The following is a 26329-nucleotide window of genomic DNA, read 5'->3' as shown; positions in this document are numbered from 1 at the left end:
TGGGGGAAAGAAAGGGAGGAGAAGGGAGAGAGGGAGGGAGATAGAGTGAGAGAGAGAGAGAGGGGGGGGGGGGAGAAAAGAGGGGACTGTGAAATACAGGGAGTGGGCAGGAGTTGGGCACAGGAGGTGGGAGAGGTGGTTAGAAAAAGAGAAACAACACAGAGAGAGAGGGGGGAGGAGAGAGAGAGAGAGAGAGACAGAGAGAGAGAAGAGGAAGAGGGATGAGGGGTGGGAGGAAAGGAAGGGGACAGACAGACAGAAATAGAGAGCAACAGAGTGAGAATGAAGACAGTGAGGAGAGAAGGAACAAAGACAAAGCGACAAAAGAAAAGAACAGTGAACCTCACATCACCACACAAGTGTTCACAACACATCCCGTTTCTTTGTTGTTGTTGTTGTTCTTGAAGTCACCCACTTTGCAGTGTTTTGGCGGTGATGGTGATACACACACACACTGACAGACAGACAGAGAGACAACTCCTCCTGCCAGGGTGGCAGAGGAGGGACTGGTGGTCGGGTCAGCAGAAAGAAGGGGCGTCCCATCCCCTGCACTCAGACCCGCAGGCCGTCTCGCTGAGCGTTCTCCAGTCGGTCGTACCTCACCTCCCTTGTACGGCAGATCAGGATGCAGGTGCTGATCAGGCCAAGGATCTGCAGGAGCAACAGGTGGGGAAAAGTGATGGATCATTTCTAACTGGACATCGTTTGCTACATTACACTTCTGGGGAGGGGTGGTGGTTGTGGTGGTGGTAATAGTCGTGGTGGTGTTGTACAATATTGCTTTCATAACTTTAATTTGTGCTGCATAAATGCATTATATATATAACTGCAGATGATACAAGTTCCAAACTGCATTATTTATTTATTTTTTTGCCTTGAACAGTTTAGTACTGTTTCTGTTTCAGTTTCAAAGGAGTGTCAAAGCATGCTGGACTGATCCATACACGCCACACAACATCTGCTGTTCAAAAAGAAAAAGAAAAAACAGATGCTTGACCTACATATAAACCCAACACACTGATTGTGCCTTGAGAGCTTACCCTAGGTATGGAAACCAGGGACATAAAGTAAATGCATTAAAATATGGCAAAATGAACGATACCTAGAAAACAAATGATTAATACATAGAATGCCAATGACTGAAGGAATCAAAAAGACTAAGAGAGGACAGACAAGGATGTGACACTGACAGAGAGGGGTCGCTGGGCACAACAGCTGAGTGGTTAAAGCGTTGGACTTTCAATCTGAGGGTCGTGGAATCGAATCTCGGTAACGGCGCCTGGTGGGTAAAGGGTGGAGATTTTTTCTGATCTCCCAGGTCAGCATATGTGCAGACCTGCTTGTGCCTGAACCCTCTTCGTGTGTATACTCAAGCAGAAGATCAAATATGTACGCTAAAGATCCTGTAATCCATGTCAGCATTCAGTGGGTTACGGAAACAAGAAGATACCCCAGCATGCACACCCCAGAAAATGGAGTTTGGCTGTCTACATGGTGGGGTAAAAACGGTCATACACATAAAGCACATTCGTGTATGTACAAGTGAAAGTGGGAGTTTCAAGCTACGGACGAAGAAGAAGACAGAGAGGTGAGAGAGCGGTACCTGGATGAGAGCGAAGGCGATGGTGACACTGGCGATGTAGACCAGGTTTGTGGTGAACTTGTCCTCCAGTGATGACAGGCAGCCCTGCAACATCGTCACTGTCTGTGTCAGCCATGTCACACATGTGTGTCACACACACACACACACAAACGCATGTGCACATGCACACTCAGAGAGTAACATCACATATGTCATACACAAGCATACACACAAACACATACAAGCAAACACACACACCACCACATCTTACACGCTCAAGGCTGGGTACTTCACTTTGGATGTTTTGGAGGTGATGATGATGACAGGGTTGCAACAAGAACACACACACACACACATTCACACACACATGCACACACACACACTACACCATGCAACACAAACAGCCAACAACCAGTGCTATGTACCTCAATATAGATGTTCTTGGAGCCGATGACTGGGTTGCAACAAGAACACACGTGACATACATACACACATGCTCTACACCACACACACACCCTGCACCTGACACACCCAATGCAGTGTACCTCATTGTGGATGTCTTGGAGCTGTTGAAAAGAGCTGAAACAAGAACACACTCACACACACACACAAAAAGACATGCACACAAACACACACTAAACACAACACCACTTCATGACATCTGACATGCCCAGTGCTATGTACCTCATTGTGGATGCAAAACAAATTGTGGGTTGCAAAATAAACAGACACACACGCACACACACACATACAAATACATACAACACCACACCTGACACTATGTACCTCATTATTGATGACCCTGAAACCAGTGACAGGGTTGCAACAAGAACACACACACACACACACACACCACAAACATCACCACAACTGACACTATGTACCTCATTACTGATGTCCTTGAAGCCAATGACAGGGTTGCAACAAGAACACACACACACACACACACACACCACCAACATCACCACAACTGACACTATGTACCTCATTACTGATGTCCTTGAAGCCAATGACAGGGATGCAACAAGAACACACACAAAGTGTCACACACACACCACCAACATCACCACAACTGACACTATGTACCTCATTATAGATGCCTTTGAAGCCAATGACAGGGTTGCAACAAGAACACACACACACACCACCAACATCACCACACCTGACACTATGTACCTCATTACTGATGTCCTTGAAGCCAATGACAGGGTTGCAACAAGAACACACACACACCACCAACATCACCACACCTGACACTATGTACCTCATTACTGATGTCCTTGAAGCCAATGACAGGGTTGCAACAAGAACACACACACACACACCACCAACATCACCACACCTGACACTATGTACCTCATTACTGATGTCCTTGAAGCCAATGACAGGGTTGCAACAAGAACACACACAAAGTGTCACACACACACCACCAACATCACCACACCTGACACTAAGTACCTCATTATAGATGTCTGTGGAGCCGATGGTGGTGTTGCAGAAGAAGGTGGCGTTGGTCTGGTTGACACAGCATGATATGGGCACCGTGTTGCTGTGGTCCTTGCTCCATGCAGGGGACTCCTGCCAGTCTGAGGCGTTGATGATTCCACAGCAGTGCAGCTGGTGAAGGGCACACAGTTAGACACATCTCTGATGGATGGCTAGTTTATAGTTCATTCATGTCAGGCCACTGCCCCTAATGAACAGGGTACACAGTATACAAGTACAACAATCCAGTATCAGCATTTCACTAATGATCTGGAGTTTAGTAAATCACTGTCATAATTGATTGTAACTGAAATGCTTTGTACAAATCAACTGAAAAATTTCTGACAATACTTTCCTTCTGTCAAGTTCAGAGAAGCCATTAGTAAACTGAAATGCAGCTAACTAGGATACCTATAAAATCTAACAACCAATTTGAAAAAGGCTAGGAGTGAGAACAATAGGGCATTCATGATATATTCAATCAGCTTGTGACAGATGGTAATAAATTCACTATGGACAGCAGAGGCAAGTAAAATCTAGAAAAAGAAAATTAGAATACAGCTGTGGCTGCTCTTTTTTTTTCTTTTTTTTTTTTTTTTGGAGGACATTTACATACGTCCCCATGTAGTGATGTAGATAGTAGCTTTTCCCAAGTTAAGTCCAAGGTAACAATCATCAACATCACATAGGGCGTTACAGGTGGGTGGTTAGTGCATTGGACTTTCAATCTGAGGTCCTGGGTTTGAATCCTGGCTGCAACTGGTGGTCAAGGATGGAGATTTTTTCCAATGGAGATTTTTTTCCAATCTCCCAGGTCTACACAGACCTGCTACTGCCTGAACTGCCTTCATGTGCATACACATGCAAAACATCAAATGAATGATCCCATAATGCCTGTTGGTGTTCAGTGGGTTATGGAAACACGAACATACCCAGCAACGCACACACCCCAATAAACTGAGGCTGACTGCCTGAACAGCAGGGTAAAAACAGTCATACTAGTAAAACCCCACTTGTACAGTATGCGAGCGAGTGTGTGAAGTACAGCCCAGGATAAAAAAAAAAAAGAAAAAAAGAAAAAAAAAGAGACTCATCTACTGCACATGATGACTGAACTGGTTGACTCATGTGCAAACTTGACAATCTCTGTTCAATTACATCTACTTAATAAATGACACATGATGATGATGATATATGCACTTTTTCATGTGTAATAATTCAAGCAGATATGTAATACAAAATATCTGACTGTATTAATTAACACTTAAAAGCGCAATGAACTGCAGACCTAAGTGAAATAATGCACATCAGTGTGTAATGACCGATATCCTCTGCCTTCTGAGGTGTGTCCTGTTGAAATGTCTTCTCCTGTACATGGTTCATGCAGGTTTTTAATCAGGTAATTTACAAAGTTTGTTAAAAAAAAAACCCCAAAAAACCCAAAAAAACAACCAATGAAAAAAAAATCAAAACGTGTAGGAACCCAGATGAAATGCATTACATTTTAAAAGCCAGCATTTCAGCCACAATGATTTTTTTTTTTTCTGGATTCAGTTTTCATAAAGCATAATATTTATTTTTAAATCAAATTCAGTTGGCACATTTCGTAGAGCTCTATGCTATGTCACTGACAAAAAATGATGTATATATATAGTTTTGGTTATCAGTACATACTAAGGTTAAAAAAACAAAAAACAACTTTTATAAACCTGTGTCATTTTTTCAAAGTCCTTTAAGGACTTAGAACAAGCATGTTTATTTATCTATTTATTACCATTATCATTATGATTATTATTATCATCATTCTCATTATAATTATAAATCTTTTTTTAAAATTTTTTTTAACAAATTCTTAAAACCTTTAAAAACATTATGTGTGAAGCCTGCTGTGGTGTGGTATGTTTGAGGAGTGTATGGGCCATACCTGTGTCTGCACAAAGTCAATCTGTTCCTTCATGACAGTTTCGTTGTAGCGGTCCACAGCCTTGGTCAGTCCATCAGATACAGCATCCTCCACCTGAACACAGGGGTCAAGGGTCACAGCCATCACAGACATCGCTGTCAATGTTATGGTCACTGTTTTTACCATCATCATTGCCATCATCACAGACACCTTTTTTTTTTGTAACGGTCATCACAAATAGACACAACCTGCCCTATTATCTTCATCAGATGTGCTTCAACATAATCAGCATGTGCTTCATTCTAGTCAACGTCTTCACTGTCAGGAAAAGCCACAGATGTTTCCCCTGAACAGATACACTTTGCTCTTCAGATGGTTCGGGTATTTTTCTTTATGACAACTGCCACCACCACCATTACCACAATCATCAACAAACACTATGAGACGCACCTCTACAATCAGTAAAGGAATCCCCTCCCCACCCCTAAAATTATGATTAATCTAAAATACAATATGGTGACCCACTAGTGATGACTCAAGCATGGGTCAGGCTGAAGTCCTGTGGAAAATACTACTACACCCAAATGGAGAAATCGAAAGTAGATGCGGCTAGTAGCCTCCCTTGGAATTGACCTCCTTTCTGTATTCATTGTCTAACATAATAATGGTGCCAACATATGTACATGTTGACATTTACCCTGCTGTTCTCTTAACATCATTTACTGTGCTGTTCTCTTAACTTAACCACAGAATTGTAAATGGACACTGTGCACAGTTGATGTCAGCCCTATGATTACAATCATCTTTTACACTTTGACCATCAACACACATCCTGACATATTCACGATACAGACATACCTTCACGTTCCAGGCACAAAAAAAGATGAGTTTAAGCCCTTCCCCTTCAACTGGACCTTAAGTGGTTCTGGGAGCTAATTTTCCGAAAGAAACAATAAGTGGAGGTCCTGCATTTAGCGAACGCAGAGGTACCCAAGGCAATAAGAGATTTGTCTTTAGCAAAATTCGGAAGAATAATCCAAGGAAAGCAGCTTGGATTTCACACAGAAATCTGTTGTGATATGAAAGTCATACATTACAATACAAGGAGATGTGTACACAAGCACCAATACTGACTGGTATACATACAGAGCACCACATTTTTCCTGCCCTTCTTCCATCAACACAAATGCCTATAGATATGACAGATACTTCCCTCTTCACTAAACACATATACACAGATGTGCATAATTTTAAGAGTTTTTTCTTTCTTTTTCTTTTAATGTACATGTACTCACTCTCAGTCACACACGAGCAGATCTAATGAATCCAGATCACGCAAAAATGCATGCACCAATGTACTCACACACTTCTGACCCTAAACACACATGTGTGTGTACATGCACATGAGCAAACATCTATAAGTATAACCCCTCCCCAACACAAACATATAACCCCTCCCCAACACAAACATTCATATGCATACATACACAAGAACGTCTCTAACCATTCAACAGCACACACACACATACACACACACACTCACACACACACACACAAATGTCTCTAAGCGCTCCACCAAACACACAGACATACTGACCTCCACACGGTAGGCATAGCCGAGGACTCCAGCCACCAGTTCACCAAGGAACACCACCAGGATCAGGCAGAAATACTGCACACATATAATGATTATAACAATAACACAACAATAACAACAACAAAAATAATAATAACAATACAAATACTATTAAATGAATTTACAAAATTAAAAAAAAAGTAAAAAAAACAAAAACAAACTAAAAGCTTGAGTGAAAATAATTTTAACAAATTTAATGAAAGCACTTTCACTGACGACTTTCATATGCATACAATGATACATAATTATGAAAGAAAGGGAAGAAAAACAAAACATATCAAAATACACATACAGATCTATAGGTAGACCCTCTATCATGGAGGATTTGAGAAGAAAATGGGTTGAAAATGTGAGGGAATGGATTAGCTATTTTGGAAAGAGGTAGGTTGTTCCAACTACAAGATCCAGAGACTGGGAAAAAGCGGATGCCTGCTGTTACACATATGTGACATGTTGAGATGTACGTAGCAGACTTGTATGGATGCAGGGTTCACATCCATCATTTATAAAAACAAACTGCTGGGAAAAACTAAAGGGACAGAGTGTGACTGAAAGAAGGAAAGAGAGTGGGGAGATAATGAGAAAGTGACTAACCAAGATTTCTGAGAGTTCAAGAAAAGACAGAGAAATGAGGGAGAGAGAGGAAGAAGTGAAGAACCTCCCCCCCCCCTAATATTATGTAACAAGCACAAACATTAACATCCAAGTTCTATAACAAAGAAGCACACTGTGAAACAACAGTGGTTCACTGATTTTTCATTTTCATTTTTTACAATTTATAGTTTATGATTATATTCTATATCTGCTGGCATTTCATATGAAGGAGCATTACCTAAATTTTTAACTTAAACTGGACACATCAAAAGGTAATGGGCAGCTTTGTTCAATTTCATAATTCTCACATGGTATTCTTCTTCTTATTGTTCCTTAACTTAGTTACAGCATCAGTTTGACATGGTACAGTATATGACACCAAATTCATTATCATTCTGCATGCATGCATGAAAGCGTGCGTGCGCGTGTGTAAGTATATAGCATGTGTGTGTGTGCTTTGTCACTGGCATATTCCATTTGCATGTATACGCCCATACGTGTGTGTGTAAGTATATGTGTGTGCGTTTGTCACTGGCAAAGTCCATTTGTCTTGGTTGTAAGTATTGATTACAGTGCCCCATGTATATAAATGCAATTTCCCCCCCCATAATGACGTTAATTCAAATAATTGTCAGCACTATGGTGCATAGGAAGAACAAGAATGTATTATAAATACCCATTATCATTTATCAATATCATTATATCAACTTCATTTACGATCCATCAAGTTGATCAACTAATCTGAATGACAGACAGGCTGGGAAGAGGTTGGGGTGATGAAGGTTTTTTTCCATCTCTGTGCTGACTGACTGCTGACTTACACAGGACAGAAGGAACTTGCTCTCTTTGCAGACGGCGATGCAGCCAAGTAGACCAATGAGGAACATGAACATGGCCACGCCCAGCACGATGCTGGCAGGCACCAGAGTCAAGGTTGACTCCGTCAGGTGATCAAAGTCATGGTAGGTACGGTACACCCAGGAGCTGATGAAGCACAGCGATGCTGCTGCGCCCTGGAAACAGATTACATAGAATCATGGTGAAGGTGGCATGAATACAATGTGTAAGTGTAAGGCTTGCTTAAGAAAGGTCAGTTTATGGTCCGACAGCTTTTTACAGCCACCGTGTTCTGGGCAGTGAATTTCATATCCAGTGTCTAGGGCTTTGCATTTGTCGGTGATGTCTAACCCTTTCATTCCGTTTCCCAGCCAAGTCAGGAATTCATTCACACCTTGGTAAAGTGCGGAAAATTAGAGTAAAGTGCCTCTCTCAAGGATGATTATGAAGCACCACACTGAAATGGAACCTTGGAGTTGAACCCTAATAACGGGTAGGACATGCTGGCTGAGAAAGTGTGACCAAGTGTAAATGATGAACACACTGGATCAGAAGTTCAACATCTAACTGATTCTGAAAAGGCGACTTGTCTACATTATAATTACAAATGGAACCATGTAATGTTTCAATCTATAGTATATATATATATATATATATATATATATATATATATATATATATATATATTATATATATCATAGAACAAATTACTTTAATTTCAAAGCACTTAACACACAAGTGCATTTAAAAATCAAGACAACCTTACCTTGTTAAGTGTATAAATCTAATTATCATGTCGTCTCCCATGTTTCCATCAATCCATGAGGAATCTGATCATGTGATTGTGAGACCTTTGCACACAGTCACTGTTTCATGCAGCTTTGATAAAAATTCTATCACAGATGGACAAATTTTGAACTGAGCACAGCAAAAATAATGACCCTATACCCAGTTTTTCAAAGTTCTACAAGATTAGAACTTTACTTTTTGGCACTTGAATTTTTTTCTTTTCTCAAAATCAGAGAAAGCAAAAAATGCATTAGATTTACTTTTTACTCCAAGCTGTTTAAAACCTTAAAACTAATAAAAGGCTTTGGTCTCTCTCAGTTTCATTATTACTTTCACATGTTCACACTCCAAGTCCAAGTGTGTATGTGTACAGGCCTGCCTGCCCGAATGTGTAAACATATGCATGCATGTGTATATAATATATAGATCTACGTGTGTGCATGTGCCACCATGAGTACAGAGTAGGCATGTGCCTGAAATGCCAGACTTATAATAGCTGTAAACCAAACTTGCACCTTTTAACTGTCAGTGTCAGTCCATTAACAACAGATAGATCCGTTCCGTTTATTTATTTATAGTCTGTTCATCTAAGATGATGATATTAGACTGAAAATAAATGACTATTAATTATTATTATTATTTCGATTATCATCATTCCTATCATAATGATTGTTAGTATTAATTAGAAATCGACATTTCTGTGCATTCGAATGAAAAGGGGGGTGGTTTGGGTTGGGGAAAGGGGGGGAGGGGACTAAGAAAGGAAGAAAGAGAGAGACTCAGCGAGACAGACAGAGAGAGAGAGAGAGAGAGAGAGAGAGAGACAGACAGAGAGAGAGAGAGAGAGAGAGAGAGAGAGAACAGAATGTGGAAAAGATAGAGTACAAAATCTAAAATGGAGAGGGTGAGTGTCAATGATTGGAGAAAGAAAATCATAATATTGGAAGGGTGTGTGTGAGAGGGGGAGGCAGGATTTGGACAAAAAAAAAAAAGAAAGAAAAAAAAAAAGACTATCGTATGCACTTCTTCTGTAGATGATTTTTTTAAAAAAAGGTTCATGTGGGGACCTACAATAAACAACCAACTGGACTATTTAACAAATAACTAGCTAACTTTAATAAAGAACAGTTTGAAATATATAACTTTTTCCAAAAAATGTTAACATTTGAAACTGGTACCACGTGTTCCATAATTTCTGGAGGCAAAACAGGTTTCATTACTAAATAGCGGGTTAAAACATGCTCTACCGTTAAACATCCCTTGCAAATGCATTCAATATTTTCACAATATTTTGTGTATGGGGCATTTAGTAATAACCTAAATCAGTAAATGCCATGCTCTTAACAGCCCTGCCAGTTCTTTTAACATTTAATAAAGCAGAAGTAAAAACTTCTAAAGACAGAAAGGAATTTTGCAAATTTCTTTCAACAATATTACACATTTCTGATGATGATAAACGATGAGGAAGTTCAATTGCATTTAAAGAATTTTTAGCTCTAAGCTTTGCAAGATGATCTGCACGTTCATTAGAGAAAAGCCCACAGTCTGAGGGAATCCAGCACATTCCAATATTAGTTCCACTCATTTGAATACAGTGAACTGATTCTGAATCGACACAAAATAAAACATTAATCAAGTTTAGGGGCAGATCAATTAGATATGTTAATGCCATAAGGATGGCAATTAATTCAGCTGTAAAAATTGAGAAGCCCTTTCCAATATGATATGACTTTTCAATTTTCAAAGCAGGAATTGCATATCCAGAACCAGCAGACTGATTTTCTAGAACAGAACCGTCTGTATATATTTTTAAGTGGTGGGGGGTATGTTTCACTCACTTTCACTAGTTTCAGACAAGTGTGTTTTGACTCGAGATTGGGATTTTCATCTTTCTAAATGTCATAATATTGAATGTCAAAAGCTGCTCCCACTAATTCCCATAATGGAACTGGTGAAGTGCTCATAATCGGAGCAACATTTTGTGGATCAACATTTGATTGATTAATAATAATAGTATCTGACACGTATGTAGAAATAGTTTCTAGATTTCTGTTCGGTTTCGCTCGTTTCGAAAAAAGTTTGTCAGATCGTATATTAATCTCAGTTTTGACAGAATTTTCTGTAGCATTTGCTCTAATTACATATTTTGCTGATGCTAGTTTTCTTAATTCATTAAGAGGTAGTGTTCCTGCAGCTCTATACGACTGTAATGTGTTCGTATGAAACGGAACACTAGGGCCAACTTTATGGCTTTGCTATCTAAGCTTTGCATTTTTTAAAGGAAAACAATCAACAACAGATAGAACACAGCAATGATGTCAGCTGATCACATTACACACAAACTACTGATAACACACAAACTACTGATATGATGTACAACTATACTGGAGGAGTCCAAGGTGCCCCCTCTTCCCACACCCACACACTACCTCCTTCCCATAACAGTAACTGAGAAAGCAAGCCAGCTCATATATAACCAATATCACATCAATGGTTATTTCTCCTCTGACTCCATGGAGTTGACCATTTCAGTCACAGAATACCAGTTCTGTCTATCTCACAATCTATTACGTTAATGTCAAGATAATCTTGACAGTCCATTTCTTCTCCAGCTCTATCATCAAAACCTGTGTTGAAAGTCTAGTCTAGAACGGTCTCATCAACTATGTGAGGTGACACCAGTTGTTGAATCTTTTCCCTCTTGCCATAATTGCCTCAGTAATTGTTCCCTTTACGGTAGTCTACCTGAATTTGCTTCAGATTAAACTGGTTGTTTTATTCTTTCCTTTATAATATTTTTTGATAATTTTGGCTGATATTTTTTGATAATTTTGTCTGACAAAAAATGTTACATTACACAATATAAAAAATCATTAAATAAATATTTTCCTCATATTATGTAACAAGAAAATAAAACAAGTAAGCTACTTAACCCAAAAATCATGGTTGTTATTTTCTCTGTCATATACCTGTCACAATGTGGTAATGGTTCTCTCATTTTTTAACTGGACCTCATTCTCTGAACCAAAGTCTTAAGATATTACCAGTTTCTTCTGCAGATATCATCACACAAATAACATAGAAAATTGTCAGTAGTGCTAAATCCACTCTGACAAGTCATGTCAGTTCAATAACAAGAAACAGAGAACAAGATAAAGAGACTTCCCTTTTCAGCCAACTGACAACAATTAGTATCAAGTATGATCAGATGTTTATAAATAGATTATGATTGTTAATCTGTGAAACATTATTATCAATCATGTCAGATATTTATTAGTGATATCCTTTCATACTGCTAAAACAGGGTTTGTACAACACATGATGGAGTTCACTGCTGCTTCATCAATTCAAAGCCTATGTGGTGTAATTGGCAGAAGCAATAACTTGGGTGCAGCTTAACAATGAATGTGTAAAATTTCTGAATTTGAAAATTATGATAAAAATTTTTTTTTAAAAAGTTGGTGAGCCTTTCTCTCCTGCCATATTAAACTCCTTCCTCTTACTAAGGTCCTCTACTCCATAGTTATCACTGGCCTACTGACCCTGTGACTATGTCAGTCATGCTGACCTGTGACCAGATGTATAGTATTAGTAACATCCAAATCCCCAGCTCTCTGTATCATAACATCCAAACCACCCTGAAGCTATGGATACCAAAACTGGATGGATGGATGGCATGGAAACCAGATCACTAGATCTTTAAGCATGGTTACTAGCCAGCCAGTGACGGATTTTCGCCCTATTTCAGTCTGGCAGACCCCATAGATACAATCTATCTCTCTGAAACAGTAAAACTATTGATTTACACTCTGCTTTATTAATTTCAGTTTCACCCTGCCACTGTCAGACTGTTTCCAATCAGTTTCTGTACAACAGTTAGCTCACTTTTCAAAGTCAATATTTATTCAAAATATCATTCCAGATAAATGAATGATTTAACAAAACCATGGCTGTATCTAATTTAGTAATTATCAATTCAGTAACTTGGAGTTGATATTAAACATAGCTCTAGACATGCCACATCAAGAAGCATTCATGAGGTAATATGAGTTGAAGTTGAAAGTCAGTATTGGTACTGTGTCAAAGATGGCTTAATTTATAACTCTACATTTTCCAGAAATTTTTTTTTCCAGATCCTCTTCTTCAGCCCACCAATGAGATTCAGAATAATGTAATGCAATCAAGTCAAAACCAAAACTGTTTTCCTGTTTTATTTGCTTTTAACATAAAAGATTTATTCACATGTATGCATCATCAATGTGTGTAACTCAACATTAGGGAATTCAAAACAGTGAATGTACTCGCACCACTAATTCAATGCCTAATTCTATCAACAGGCGTGTGTGGTTCTACTTCTCTGTTTGACAGCACAATGACAACATGATCACTGAATGAAGCTTGACCTTTGCTTTTCAGTAATTTTGTCGGACTTTCTGTTTCCATGAGTCATGTAGCAATCATGTGACTGTGAGTGTGGTGTGGTGGTGGTGGTGGTGGCTCTGCATGTGTGTGTGTGTGTGTGTGTGTGTGTGTGTGTGTGTGTGTGTGTGTCACTGTGTGTTTGACACCATGCACAAATGATGTGGAAAATCAGTAAACTGTGTGTGTGTGTGTGTGTGTGTGTGTGTGTGTGTGTGTGTGTGTGTGTGTGTGACACCATGTGCAAATGACGTTGAAAATCAGTAAACTGTAAAGCGACAATCAGTCTTTCATGTGTTAATGGGCTAAGCGCCAATTAACCCCAAGGCTATTAATAGAACGACAAATCTGTATTCAGCTCCCGATATACGTGGTCACTGCAGCCGATTTCTATATCCATTACAATAATAACACACTCCCAGTTTTGTCTTGAAACAAGAAAACCGACGACCTGTGGCCGATCATGCCGTCGAATGGAACAGAAGTCTCAGCTTGTCAGCGATGACATCATTGATTGACATTTCCTCCCTCGCACTGTTCCCTTTTCACACAATAAAAACTCACCCAAAACACCAAACTGATCACCAGCAGGCATATTTTCGTCGTTGTTGTGCACTTTCCCATCCTTCTCTTCGCTCGGTGGTCGACTGGAAAAGGTCAAATGTACGATCGAGGGTGAATTAACTGGTCGAATGAGGTGACAGTGGTTTTAAGTCCTTTCTGTGTTTACTCGGTCATGTGACTTGTGGTGCCAATATTTGAGAATTTGACCAATCGCAAATAATCATTTATGCATAACTTTGGCCTCCTACAACCAAACAAGAATTGCTTTATTAGAAAAAATCAGTTGAACAACAAACTATACTTATCATTCTAACGTCTTCTGAAGTATTACACAAAAGTATTTTGGGCAAGTAGGTTATCTTATGAATATTGGTAATTTTATTCCCAGTTGTACCGATGTTCATATTGTCGTCTCATGGAAGGGAGACAATTACTTCGGTCACGTAACAGCCGCTGTCCATTCTGTCTTCTGCTTCGACCTCGTAAGTTTTGATTTGTGTTTTGATACACCCATGCACTCACCTAAGTTCTACTGTTTTTGTGTCAAGAGAAAACAGATAGAATGGACAAAGACACAGTCTTGTCCTATCAGGAACTGTCATTTAGATATTGCATATGTTTAACTTGATCATGATTTGGGGATTGAATGCAAACTTTCATATCAAACCCAATTACTTTGAATCTGAAAGTTAGGGATCTTGTCTGTGGTACAGTATTCGGATACTTGGCCTTTTGTACCGCCTCTCTTTCTCTCTCTTATGTGTATGTGTATGTGTAGGAAGGAATTTTTGTTTAATGTCCCGTCACACATATCGGTGATTGAAGACATTTTGTAAAAGTATTTATGAATACATCTGAGTATTATCGGTTAGAAGGGGTGGGAGATGTGGATGAATGGAGGGTTTGGGGAAACTGGGCATGTGTATGTGTGAGCGCACGTGCGAGCGAAAATGTTTTATATGCATGTATGTGTGTGCACGCCTGTCTTGGTATGCAAGTGTGCGTCATAGACTAGTTCAAAGATGCCCACGGAAAAACAAGTACATGATTAGCAGTCTAGTTATAGCTAGTGCTGTCTGGGATGATGTGGTGGGATCCTTTCACATAAACCATGCATGTTTGGGTGTGGCTGGGATGGTGTTTGAAGAGAGTGTTATGAATGTATAGGTCAAGTTCTGGAAAAAAACAACCCAAAAAACATTTTCATAACAAAAAAAAAAAAAAAAAAAAAAAAAAAAAAAAAACAAAAAAAAAAGAAAAGAAAAAAGAGTAAGATATATAGATAGGAGACAAATAACAAGAATAAAATTGTATATGAAATGAACCAAAACGGGCCTGGTTTACACACTAAAAAGAGGTAAACACACTCGATCATGGGCACAAACTTACACACATGCTGGCATTGGTGTGTGTATGCATGAAAAAGTGTGTGTGTGTGTGTGTGTGTGTGTGTGTGTGTGTGTGAATTTCAAAATGATTTTTGATGCAGGGAGACAGCTTGAAATCAGGAAAGAAGTGGAAGTGGGATGTGGACTTGGTGACGTGACAAGGTGATCCCTGCATGGCATGTTGTCACGCATCAATGCTGTCATTCGACATTTTATTGTCAGCAGAGCACGGCACAGCAACAAACCATTGGCATCAGAGGTGGGTAGTTTGTTTTCTTTCACATGCTCTTTCATGAAGCTGCTCAGTTTGTAACCATTGCACTCAAGATTATCATTATGTGCAGCGGTTCAGGTCAATCATCAGTTGCACTGGAAGAAAAACAGATTGATATTCTCAGATAATGTTTTGTAATTTTGCACATCCCAGCCTTAATCTATTCTGTGACTCCAGGTGATTTGTTTCCTTTGGATTAAAGACATGTTTAATGGATTCGTTTTCTTGAAATCAATGCATTGTTTAAATTTGAGTTGAAGGTGAGAGAGGAGATAATGAAGATTCATATACGTGTTCACTTAACCTTAGTGATAAAATCAGGATCTCAAGTTATTTACACAAATAAATACAGAAAAGCACCCAGTACTGTACACATGTTCATCTTGATGTTGGCAAGCAACAGATACATGCATATGCATATGCATATGCACACAACAGACACACACACACACACACAGATCTGTGTGTGTGTGTGTGTGTGTGTGTGTGTGTGTGTGTGTGTGTGTTGTGCTTGGATGCTGACATACACAGACACTCAGAGTCAGATTGAACATGCACCCTTGCAATAGTGCATGCATGCATTGTCACGAATCTGGGTAATATAAGACTTAAAGTATGCTCTAATTTGGGCATGGAAAAAATGCAGATGTCTGCTGAGGAGCAGATCGATGTAAAGGAGAGTGGGGTTATCGAAGCTGTAGGTGCAGAGAACAGACAGACGGACAGAACTGTTAATGTATTCTGTACATGTAAAAGAGCCCACTGTTACAAAATAGTTGTCCCTTGCAAAACTGTTGAAAAGTTCTCTTTGATATTGAGGCTATATAAACGATGGAAGAAGAAATGATGATGATATTCTGTTGCAACAGACTTTTCACTTTAACTGACTGAATTTCACCCACAGGAAATGTCCAATGTGTGAAAAAAGGTAATGAAATCAGTCCAAAACAAAAGGCATCACCAGGACTCTGTCAGAGCACCCCTTTGTGTAGTTAACCAGACAAACTTTAGAAAAAAAAAAAAGTGAATAAGAAAAATGAAGACATAATCCCAGAAGCCAAGTAACATAATGTTAACCCCTTGAATGCTGCTGACAAGTATGCTGGTCAGGAAAAAAGTTGTCACCTCACTGAACTAATATAGAGCGTAGAGCCAACACAGGTCCAAATATCACAACATTATTTGGACTTATTCATCTTGGGCTTTATTGTTTCTGATCAGCAAAATCAGTTGCACCATTGAGAAGCAAACAGAAAGTACTTATTGTATTGTAATATTGTATTGTATTGTATTGCTTTTTGCCACAACAGCTTGCACTGAGTGAGATTTTAGCTGTTCTCCTCAGGGCAGCACCACCTTTTGACCACCTTTTGAATTTTCTTTTTCTTTTTTCTGTCTGCAGGTGTACTTGTATTATTTACTATCAAAGTGGATTTTTCTAGGGAATTTTGCCAGGGACAATCATTTTGTTGCCATTGTTTTTGTTTTTGTTGTTTTTTTACATGCGCTAAGTACATGCTATGCACGGGACATTGGTTTATCATCTCATCTCAAAGACTAGCACCCAGACTACCTCTCAGGGTGTAGTGGAGGGGGAAGTGAAGCACAAATACCATTCTCAAAATGGTACTTGAGAACTTACGCATACTCACTTCCTAGTTGGGCTCATTACCACTGGGCCACTGCTGTCCCGCTTTTCAGTCTCATACCACGTTGATCTCATTTCAGCAAGGTTCAACATTTGAGAGGTTAATACTGCAGGTCTTTACACTGATCTCATGTCACCAAGGTTAAGCAGTCAGCAACTGATCTCATTTCACCAAGGTTAAGCAGTCAGCAACTGATCTCATTTCACCAAGGTTCAACAGTCAGCAACTGATCTCATTTCACCAAGGTTAAGCAGTCAGCAACTGATCTCATTTCACCAAGGTGCAACAGTCAACGTTTTAATGTGGCAGGTCTCACACTGATATTTCATTTCACCAAGGTTCGTCAAGTCAAAGGGTTAATACTGCAGGTCTTCCACTGATTTCATTTCATTAAGATTCATCAAATCAAAGGGTTAATACTGCAGGTCTTACACTGATTTCATTTCATTAAGATTCATCAAATCAAAGGGTTAATACTGCAGGTCTTACACTGATTTGTTAATACTGTAGGTCTTCCACTGATTTCATTTCATTAAGATTCATCAAATCAAAGGGTTAATACTGCAGGTCTTACACTGATTTCATTTCATTAAGATTAATCAAATCAAAGGTTTTATACTGCAGGTCTTACATTGATTTCATTTCATTAAGATTCATCAAATCAAAGGGTTAATACAGCAGGTCTTACACTGATTTCATTTCATTAAGATTCATCAAATCAAAGGGTTAATACTGCAGGTCTTACACCGACTCATTTCATCAAGATTCAGTGGTCTAATGGTCAATACTGCAGGTCTTACACTGACTCATTTCATCAAGATTCAGTGGTCTAATGGTCAATACTGCAGGCCTTACTCATTTCACTAAGGTTCATCAAGTCAAATGGTTGATACTGCAGATCGTACACTGATTTCATTTCCCCAAGATTCATCAAGTCAAATGGTTAATACTGCAGGTCTTACACAGATATATCATTTCACTAGGGTTAAGCATTCAGAGGGTTAATACTGCAAGTCTGTTCAGCAGTTAATGGGTTAATGCTGCTGCAGGTCTTACCCTGGTCTCATGTCACCGAGGTTTAGAAGTCAAGGAGGTTAATTGCTGCAGGTGCTGACCTGCCACCTGCGTCAGCGACATTTGCCGCACTGGACCTCCTTCTGTGTGCACCAGAGGGCGGTGGTCAACGACCAGTTTGGACGGTCCCACTTCAACTGGGCCGTGGGGGGTGCCAACTACCACGTTCTGCGCACTGGTTGCTTCCCTTACATCAAGTACCACTGCTCCCGTAGAGGCCCTCAGGACCTGGACAGGGAGGATCGCTTCTACACCTGGCTGAAGCTCGTCAATCTAGGTGAAGGGAATATTGAGGCTTTGTTATATATATATATATATATATATATAGGTGCTGTGTCAAGTTTGTTTGTGTGTGTGTGTGTGGTGTATGTGCTTGTGTGTGTGTGTGTGTGTGTCTGTGGTGTATGTGCATGTGTGTGTGTCTCTGCAAGTATGTCTATGCGCTGGTGATTGTTTCATTCAGTGTCAGAAAAAATTGCTGTAGTGAGTGGCCTCCCTTACCTTTTTCATGGGAAAAAAAAAGGTTATCAGTCTGATTTTCTTTTTTCATTGGGGTGAAAGATTGGATATGGATTGCAGGTTCCAGTCAGAGTTTTGATTGATATCAGCCAGTATATATGTGTCACTTTCTAGTAATTCTACTGTATGTATGACTCAAAGGAACATCATTTATGTTCTGTCAGTAGACAAGATTGACTGTCTTATATTCTGAGGTACAGACTGTGTGTTTGTGTGTGTGTGTGTGTGTGTGTGTGTGTGTGTGAGCGTGTGTGTACATGTGTGTGTGTATGTATGTGTGTGATTTAGTGTGTGTGTTGTGTGTGCAGTGTATCTGTCCACATTTCTCACAGCATAATAATGCAGTTATCTTGCCTCTGAAAGACTCAAGACAAGTTTTTCATGTTTTAATTGTTGACTGAAGTTGCCTTTGGTCTTATGAATTTTTGTTACCTTTATCTTTGTATTGTTATTGTTATTGATCTTTATTACTTATCTTGACAAAGCCCTTCTGCATTTATTCTATTGACTGACATTTTCAGGTATCCCGACGCTTGCTTACGGTGTGGGCTCGTGGATGCTGGTGCGGGTTACGGAAGAGGTACAGACGTCCAAAGGGAAGGTCAAGGTCTTTTTCCTCAACCAGGAGGATCCGGGAGCCGTGAACTGATGGGGTGATGACCTTGTTATTGGGTCACATCCAACGGAGCGTCATCATGTGCTGAACTTATCTGATTGTGTCTTTAAGTTGCACTGTTTTTATTTGGCGTCCATCTTTATCTGTATCGTTACTTTGCACTGTTTTTATTTGCCGTTCGTTTTATCTGTTGTGTCTTAAGTTGCACTGTTTTGGCTTTTATCTCTTTTGCGCTGTCTTGACTCCACTGTTCTGTGATTTATATGTATTTTTATCTGTTTTTATGAATGAATGATATTGTTATTATACATATATAATATATTCTATTAAGTGATATAACTTTGTCGTGCGTATTGATTTTATAATCATTTGGTACCTCTGTTCAGAATGTGTTGAGAGTTTAGCTTTTTGTTGTGCATATAGTATTTATATTTCTTGGTGTGTGCTGTATATCTATATTTTTTGATATTCTGAGATGTTGAGATATTGTTGATGAGGCACTTTTGTTATTGATTTTTAAGATTGCTTCTTCTCTTTGAAATTTTTTTTTTGACAGTGTGTTAAATCATTCTAAACCAGACATATTAAATTGCTCAAGGTATATTTTATTTGTAACATTGTGTTTATGATTAATGTCCCTATAAAAACAAAGGAAAAAGAAACAATAGCCACAATCACAGCAGCACATTTGCTGGTTGTTGGTTCTTTTTTGTGTGCAAGTATTTAAATAAATGATATTAAGATTGTAAGGGATTTGTTACTTGTAAAGTATTACTTTTTTTCTCTTTGTAATATTGTGAATCGTCACATTCATCACATTTTGATAGTTTTCAAATCTCTTGCACTTTAAAGAGCCAGGAGGAGTCTCTTGCTATTTTCTACTTTTTTGTTTTTTTTCTGTTTGTGTGTGTGTGTGTGTGTGTGTGTGTGTGTGTGTGTGTGTGTGGTCAATTTCAACACAGAACACACTCGCGCTATTAAGATCCACTCGTGGAAAAACTTCAGCATCATGACGGGCCAGAGCTATCAGCTCACTTTCATCGGGTCCATTCTGGTCATTTTCATCGCCATCGTCCTCTTCATCATTGCGGCCAATCTGCTGGTGGCCATCCTGAGGTTTGTGTGGGGCAAGGTGTGGGGTCGGTCCCGAGAGCTGATGCACTCCTCCACCCAGACGGACAGCGGTGGGGATGCTGACGGCACTGCTGTGCTTCCTGCAGGTCAGGGGGATGGTGCAGCCAAGCATGAAAAGGTTAATTAGACTTGGTTTTTATTTTGTTCTTTGTCTTGAATGAAAGCCTTGAAAGCATCCTGTGCTTTGGTGAGAAAGCATAGGTGTATTTACATATCTGTCTGTCTGTCTGTCTGTCTGTCTCTCTCTCTCTATATATACAACTTGCTTTTTTCTGTCTTCTGTGAATGCAGAATGGAGGGCTTTAGACTGGTTTTGGCATTTTCATGTGAGTGAATGAGTGTGACATGAAATGTGCATATTTGATGGTGTGTGTGCATTTACAAACATTCGTGAAGATGTTTGTGTACACATGATACAGTGTGTATGCACAGATATAGAGACAGGTAGACAGACAGGTCTGTCTATCTAAATATCTATTCATCTATCTATCTGTCTAGTTATACATGCATACATACATATAGACAGAGATGTAGATATAGGTATATAGATATCCATATCATATAGAGAAAACTATTTAAAATAAATACCCAGTGCATGAAGCTAGTTTCCTGCAGTGCTGAGTATTGTATTGTATTATACTGTATTGAAGGAATATGTCACAACTGGTTTCTCTGTGTGAAATTTTGGGGCTGCCCTCCTTAGTGAGAGCATGTCACTATTGTGCAATGCCCCCCCCCCACCCCCTCCTGCGCACTTAGGAGTGAACGTATAGCCACAGCGTCTTCAGTTCCCTGCAGGAATGGATGAACTGCTCCAACAGCTGAGGTGTTCATGTAGTGATTCAGGGGAGATAACAGATTTTCCCACCGTGATGCTCCCAGAAATGTTTAGTCTGGGCTCTCTTTCATTGCTGGACTATTATTCTGAGAATTCTTAGAAGGAAAAAGTCTTGAGGTGGAAGAGGTGTAGAGCTTGGGACTTTCATTAATGGCATCAGCTTCACCCATCAATGCTAATTTTTTATTTATTTTATTTTATTTATTTATTTTTTTGCTGGGAAAATGATAAAGAGTAAAGTAAAGAAAAGAAAGAAAGAAAAAAAAGAAGGTTTATAGTGGTCTGCTGTTGGTGTTAAATCACTGTGAGAGAAATAATGAACATTTCATTGCAAGATCTCACTGGAGGAAAAGCACTGTCTGTATGTTTTGACAGGGTTTTTCCCTACATATCTTACTGAAGTGCAGCTTATTCTTGTTCATCAAATTTCTGAGAGAAAAAAAGAAAGAAATGTATTCTGGATGTGAAGGAGGCCATTATAATGTTGTTTTAATTGTTGGTACTTTTGAAACGTTTTTGGTTTTATTTTTTGTAAATACGTTTTGAATGAAAATAAGTTTTCTGTAACCTCTTGTACTACAGTAGACAGGCATGTGTTTAGAAGTTTTTGTTTCAGGAAGATATATATAGATATTTATTTATTGTTAATGGTTTTTTGTGTTTTTTTTTTAATCAAGTAGTAATTTTTAATGGATATGCTTGCACACAGGTGCACACACATACACACCTTGAATGCATGTATTGATGAGCCACACACACACTCACACACACATACTCAAGCACACTCACAGACACACTCTCACACACACACACGCACACACACACACTCACCTGTACATACAAACATGTATAAACGCAGATGCTTATATGATGTAACATTTATGTGCCCTCTCTCTTGCACTCATCTATTCATGCTTGCTTGCACACACACACACGCACGCACGTACGCATGCACGCACGTGTGCACGCGCATGCACACATACACACATGCACACACACACACACACACACACACACACACACTCATTCTCACACTCACACACACACACACTCACACACACACACACTCACACACAAACACACACACACACACACACACACATTCTTGTATGCACACACGCACACACACACACACCATTTAGCTAACCCATGCACATGCGCATTCATTCCCCCCCTACCCCCTGCTTTTAGCCTTTTTATCTATCTTTCTCTCTGTGTTTTCCTGCTCTCCCCCTCTTCCTCTTTATTCTGCTCAGCTTTCTCAACTTTCTATTGAAGTGAGGAATTGGGAGATTAATAGTATATGCACAGATAGACATAGATAATTATAGTGTGAGAGTAGATACAGTCTGTAGATGGCAATGATGACAGCAATGATTAGTAGCACCTGTGTATTATTGTAGTTGTCAATTTCACATCTTCTGCTCTTTCAAAATATTTCGAAGTGCCAATTATAACAAGAAGTATAATAAAGCAATTTTATGAAGTGAATGGATTTTTTGCTCTTGCGGATGTAAATGGATTTGAAGAATACCGAAGCAATAATAAATATGAATTGTATTTTGATTTACAAACATGTGCCTGTGTGTGAGTGTAATGTATTTGTTGTGTTTCACATGGATTCTGCATTTCTTCCTTCCAATTCTTCCTTTCTATCTGACTGCCTGTCTGTCTCATTCCCCCTTTCTCTTTCTCTGGGCATGTGTATGTGATAATACTGCACTTCATACTGCACCTTTCCATGTAAAACATGCTCAGTTGTGGCTGTTCACAATATGAAACGAAGTGGAAAACATGTATTTAAACAATAAAATGACAACTTATTGCATAACCCTGCACAGACAACAAACCAAACACTAATTTACATAATATGTACACACTCAAAACATCACACACAACACTCATACATATCATCCATCACATGTGTGTCAAAGTCAGTGCAGGAGGAATAACTCATTTCACACCAATATACATGAACACACATGCACACAAGTGCGTGTGAGGTTTGCTGATTTGATTTTTTTACTCGCTGAAGTGATATTCCAAACAACATCAACTATGCAGTATTGGTTGGATGTGAAAGAAACTACAAGAGTTGCGAACCTTAAACATCAGATTTGCAGATTAAACTGCTGCTTAACAAAGAGAACTGTACATTCACTGATGAAAGAAAAATCAAACAGAACAATAATTTAATTCTGAAACGCTATTATACAAAATATTCAATAGTCTAAAGACTTCACAGAGCCTACACCTCTCCACATTTTTACAATAATTTTATGTCCAACGCACATGTTACAGTTTTAGTGTTTCGCGGCTGGCGCAGCTGTTTTCACTGGAAAATGACAGAAGACAAATAAACCATTACTGACAAAGAGAAGGTACAGTTTCCATTGTTCATGAAATATGAAATCATTAGCTTGAAAATACGTATATATTAAACATGTGAAAAAACAACAACACTGTTCCAAATAGCAGTTCACACACACACACACACACACACACACACACACACACACACACACACACAGCAGTTTTTTGTTCCTGGGGACTTAAATTTTTTGTACTTGAGAAAGAGATGTTTCTTGCCCCCCAAAAAAACGAAACTCAATTATTTGACCAGACAAAACTAACACTAAAGGGAAAGCTTTTTTTCCTGCAGCCCCTTCCCGTCCATACACGTGACCAGAGCCACAAAAAAAGTTAACTCTATTGAGTCGTAACACTAAAGCTCTATACTAGAATATTTCACGTTTCATATGTTGGAAATGAGAGGGACAGAGACAGACAGAGAAGATGGATACATGTAGGCGTGTACCCCAAACCGAAATTAGAATCACGGCCTGCATGGGCAAATAGAACATGTAAACCAATAAGTAAATCCAATAACAAAATAACACTGAGGCAGATAGTGAAAATTATTACATTCTTATCTTACAAAAAAGTCAGCAGTCGGTAATCATACTTTTTACAAAAGCTGACTTTTTACATCTTGGGAAAGTCGACTTTCTGCAAGAAATGGTTGACTCATTCATACCTTGGATAGGTCAAACCTTGGACAAGCCGACCGTTTTTCTTGGTCCCAATTTATTTGGGGTCGACTTTCCCAGAGGTAACCAAATAAGTCGGTATATGTTTGTGTGTATGTTTCAGCATCTACTGACACTGGATAGAACACCAGCTGACAATGTGGTTTATGTAAACTATGATGTGTATAAAAGAAGAAGAAGAAAAGGGGGTGGGTGGGGTTAGTGAGGAGAGGGTGTTGGGAGTGGGAGGGGAGGGGAAGAACGGCCAAGTGAGCGCAAGGAATCCCAGCTAGCACCTGTCACGACCCACACAGCATTAAGGCCCTCACGTCAACACCCAAGCTCCTCAGGTCCACACAAAGCGGATGTATACAATTCAGGAGAGTTCTGAAGCACTGACTGACGCTGAACAGCCATACAGCCGTCTGAAGCACTGATTGACGCTGATCAGCCATACAGCCGTCTGAAGCACTGATTGACGCTGATCAGCTATACAGCCGTCTGAAGCACGGAACAGTGCTGTCGTCAGTTCAGTGTGGGATCGACAACCAATACGCATCAATATCCACATGCATGCAAACGCTTGCACATGCAAAACATCTTGTACCAAGCTGTCTTTGGAGGTGACGAAGCAGATTCCTAAATTGCTTGACGAATGCGGTCCATTTGATGTAATTCATTTAGATTATCATAGTTATTATATAACTTTTGACATTGTATCACACGAATGATTCTCAAGGATATTAGAAGTTTATGGAATTATCGACAGTTTAAACAAATGGACAAGATGCATTGTGACAGGAAGAACTTAAAAGTCAGTGACGAATATCTTCTGAGACCGACATTCGAAGTGGAATCCCACGAGGAAGTATTCAGGAACCGATATCATTTACCATGTTTTATAAACGGCTTTCCGAGACAATGGAATCATCAACTAAAATGTTTGTTGATATCACCAAAATCTATAATAAGTTCAATTTTCCAACAGCATTAAAGATTCCAAGCAGGACAGAGAAATGTAATCTGTACTTCATACGGGTATTTTGCTAAGTACAAAGTGACGCCATGTTGGTAAAAAACAACAACAAACAAACAAAAAAACAACAACAAAAAACAAAAAAACAACAACAAAAAAACCCCAACAACAACACCCCAAATCTTAGCAAAATACACAACTAAATAATGCCACGGGTACAGTAAAAACACTTGAAAATGAAAAATAGAATGGGATTGAAAAGAACAGAATACGTCTTTATTAACAATATGAACCGACGTGGAAAACAAGGAATATCAGGGGATGGGGAGATCGTGCATTTAAGGGTACAAACATTAATCGGAAATCACTTATGTACATAATTATTGAATAATAAATCCAAGCTTTGATGTCTTCGTTTTAGAGAAAGGGTAGAAGTCTTGGCTTAACTGTTAACCTTAACTCACTCAGTACGGCCAGTCCTCTCTTCTCCTCTACAACCCCTCGGATGTCCAGTGGGTGTCTGAATGACCCAACCTTTAGCTTCCGTCGTCAGAATTGTGGTATTCTTTGTCAACATTCACCTCTTCAGTTTAAGAGCCTTCCGCTTGCAGTATTTTGATGGCGGTAATTGGGGTGAAACGCTGTTAACGTCGTCTCTTTCGCCGTTCGTATGGAGAGAGTTAAAGAAAAAACAACAACAACTGATATGCGCTGTGGGTTGGGGGTAGGAGGTAAGAAGAAAGTGCGTGCGTCAAGGATCTCTCATCAATCCTCACGTGTTCCTCCTAAGAAGATATTAGTATGCATGTGCAGCAAGCGACAAATGTTTCGCACTGTGGAGTGCTCATCAGGCTTGCTCTATACTTGCTCCTGGTTGTTGATTGGAGAGAAACATTCTCACCTAGGCCATTGGGAACTCTCCACGATCTGTTTACCACTACTACTACTACTACTACTACTACTGATGATGATGGTGATGATAAAGCCAAGCCCAGATATCCTAGTTTTCCATAAAGAAGTGGA

General features: G+C 39.3%; 2 protein-coding genes across 3 annotated transcripts; one reads left to right on the top strand and one right to left on the bottom strand.

Annotated features, from left to right (window-relative positions):
* Nucleotides 1-202: 202 nt before the first annotated feature.
* LOC143281942 (tetraspanin-3-like) lies at nucleotides 203-13970 on the bottom strand. Its single transcript, XM_076587253.1, has 7 exons — nucleotides 13810-13970; nucleotides 8022-8213; nucleotides 6568-6642; nucleotides 4992-5084; nucleotides 3041-3199; nucleotides 1604-1687; nucleotides 203-651 (listed from the first exon to the last, which is right to left on the bottom strand). Exons 1-7 carry the CDS (start codon nucleotides 13867-13869, stop codon nucleotides 553-555), a joined length of 762 nt encoding a protein of 253 aa, XP_076443368.1. The 5' UTR covers nucleotides 13870-13970; the 3' UTR covers nucleotides 203-552.
* Nucleotides 13971-14212: 242 nt separating this feature from the next.
* Nucleotides 14213-22711, top strand: LOC143281941 (uncharacterized protein C15orf61-like). Of its 2 annotated transcripts, none has more exons than XM_076587252.1 (4): nucleotides 14213-14291; nucleotides 15299-15456; nucleotides 18291-18471; nucleotides 19235-22711. In XM_076587252.1, exons 2-4 carry the CDS (start codon nucleotides 15376-15378, stop codon nucleotides 19360-19362), a joined length of 390 nt encoding a protein of 129 aa, XP_076443367.1. In that variant the 5' UTR covers nucleotides 14213-14291; nucleotides 15299-15375; the 3' UTR covers nucleotides 19363-22711. The 2 variants fall into 2 exon arrangements, with proteins under 2 accessions (XP_076443367.1, XP_076443366.1); XM_076587251.1 differs by having other exon boundaries at nucleotides 18228-18471.
* The last annotated feature ends 3618 nt before the right edge of the window (nucleotides 22712-26329 follow it).

Source organism: Babylonia areolata, chromosome 5 (assembly GCF_041734735.1).
Source record: "Babylonia areolata isolate BAREFJ2019XMU chromosome 5, ASM4173473v1, whole genome shotgun sequence".
Classification (NCBI taxonomy): domain Eukaryota; kingdom Metazoa; phylum Mollusca; class Gastropoda; order Neogastropoda; family Buccinidae; genus Babylonia; species Babylonia areolata.
Note: the sequence above shows the minus strand (reverse complement) of the source record. Positions and strands in the feature narration are given on the sequence as shown.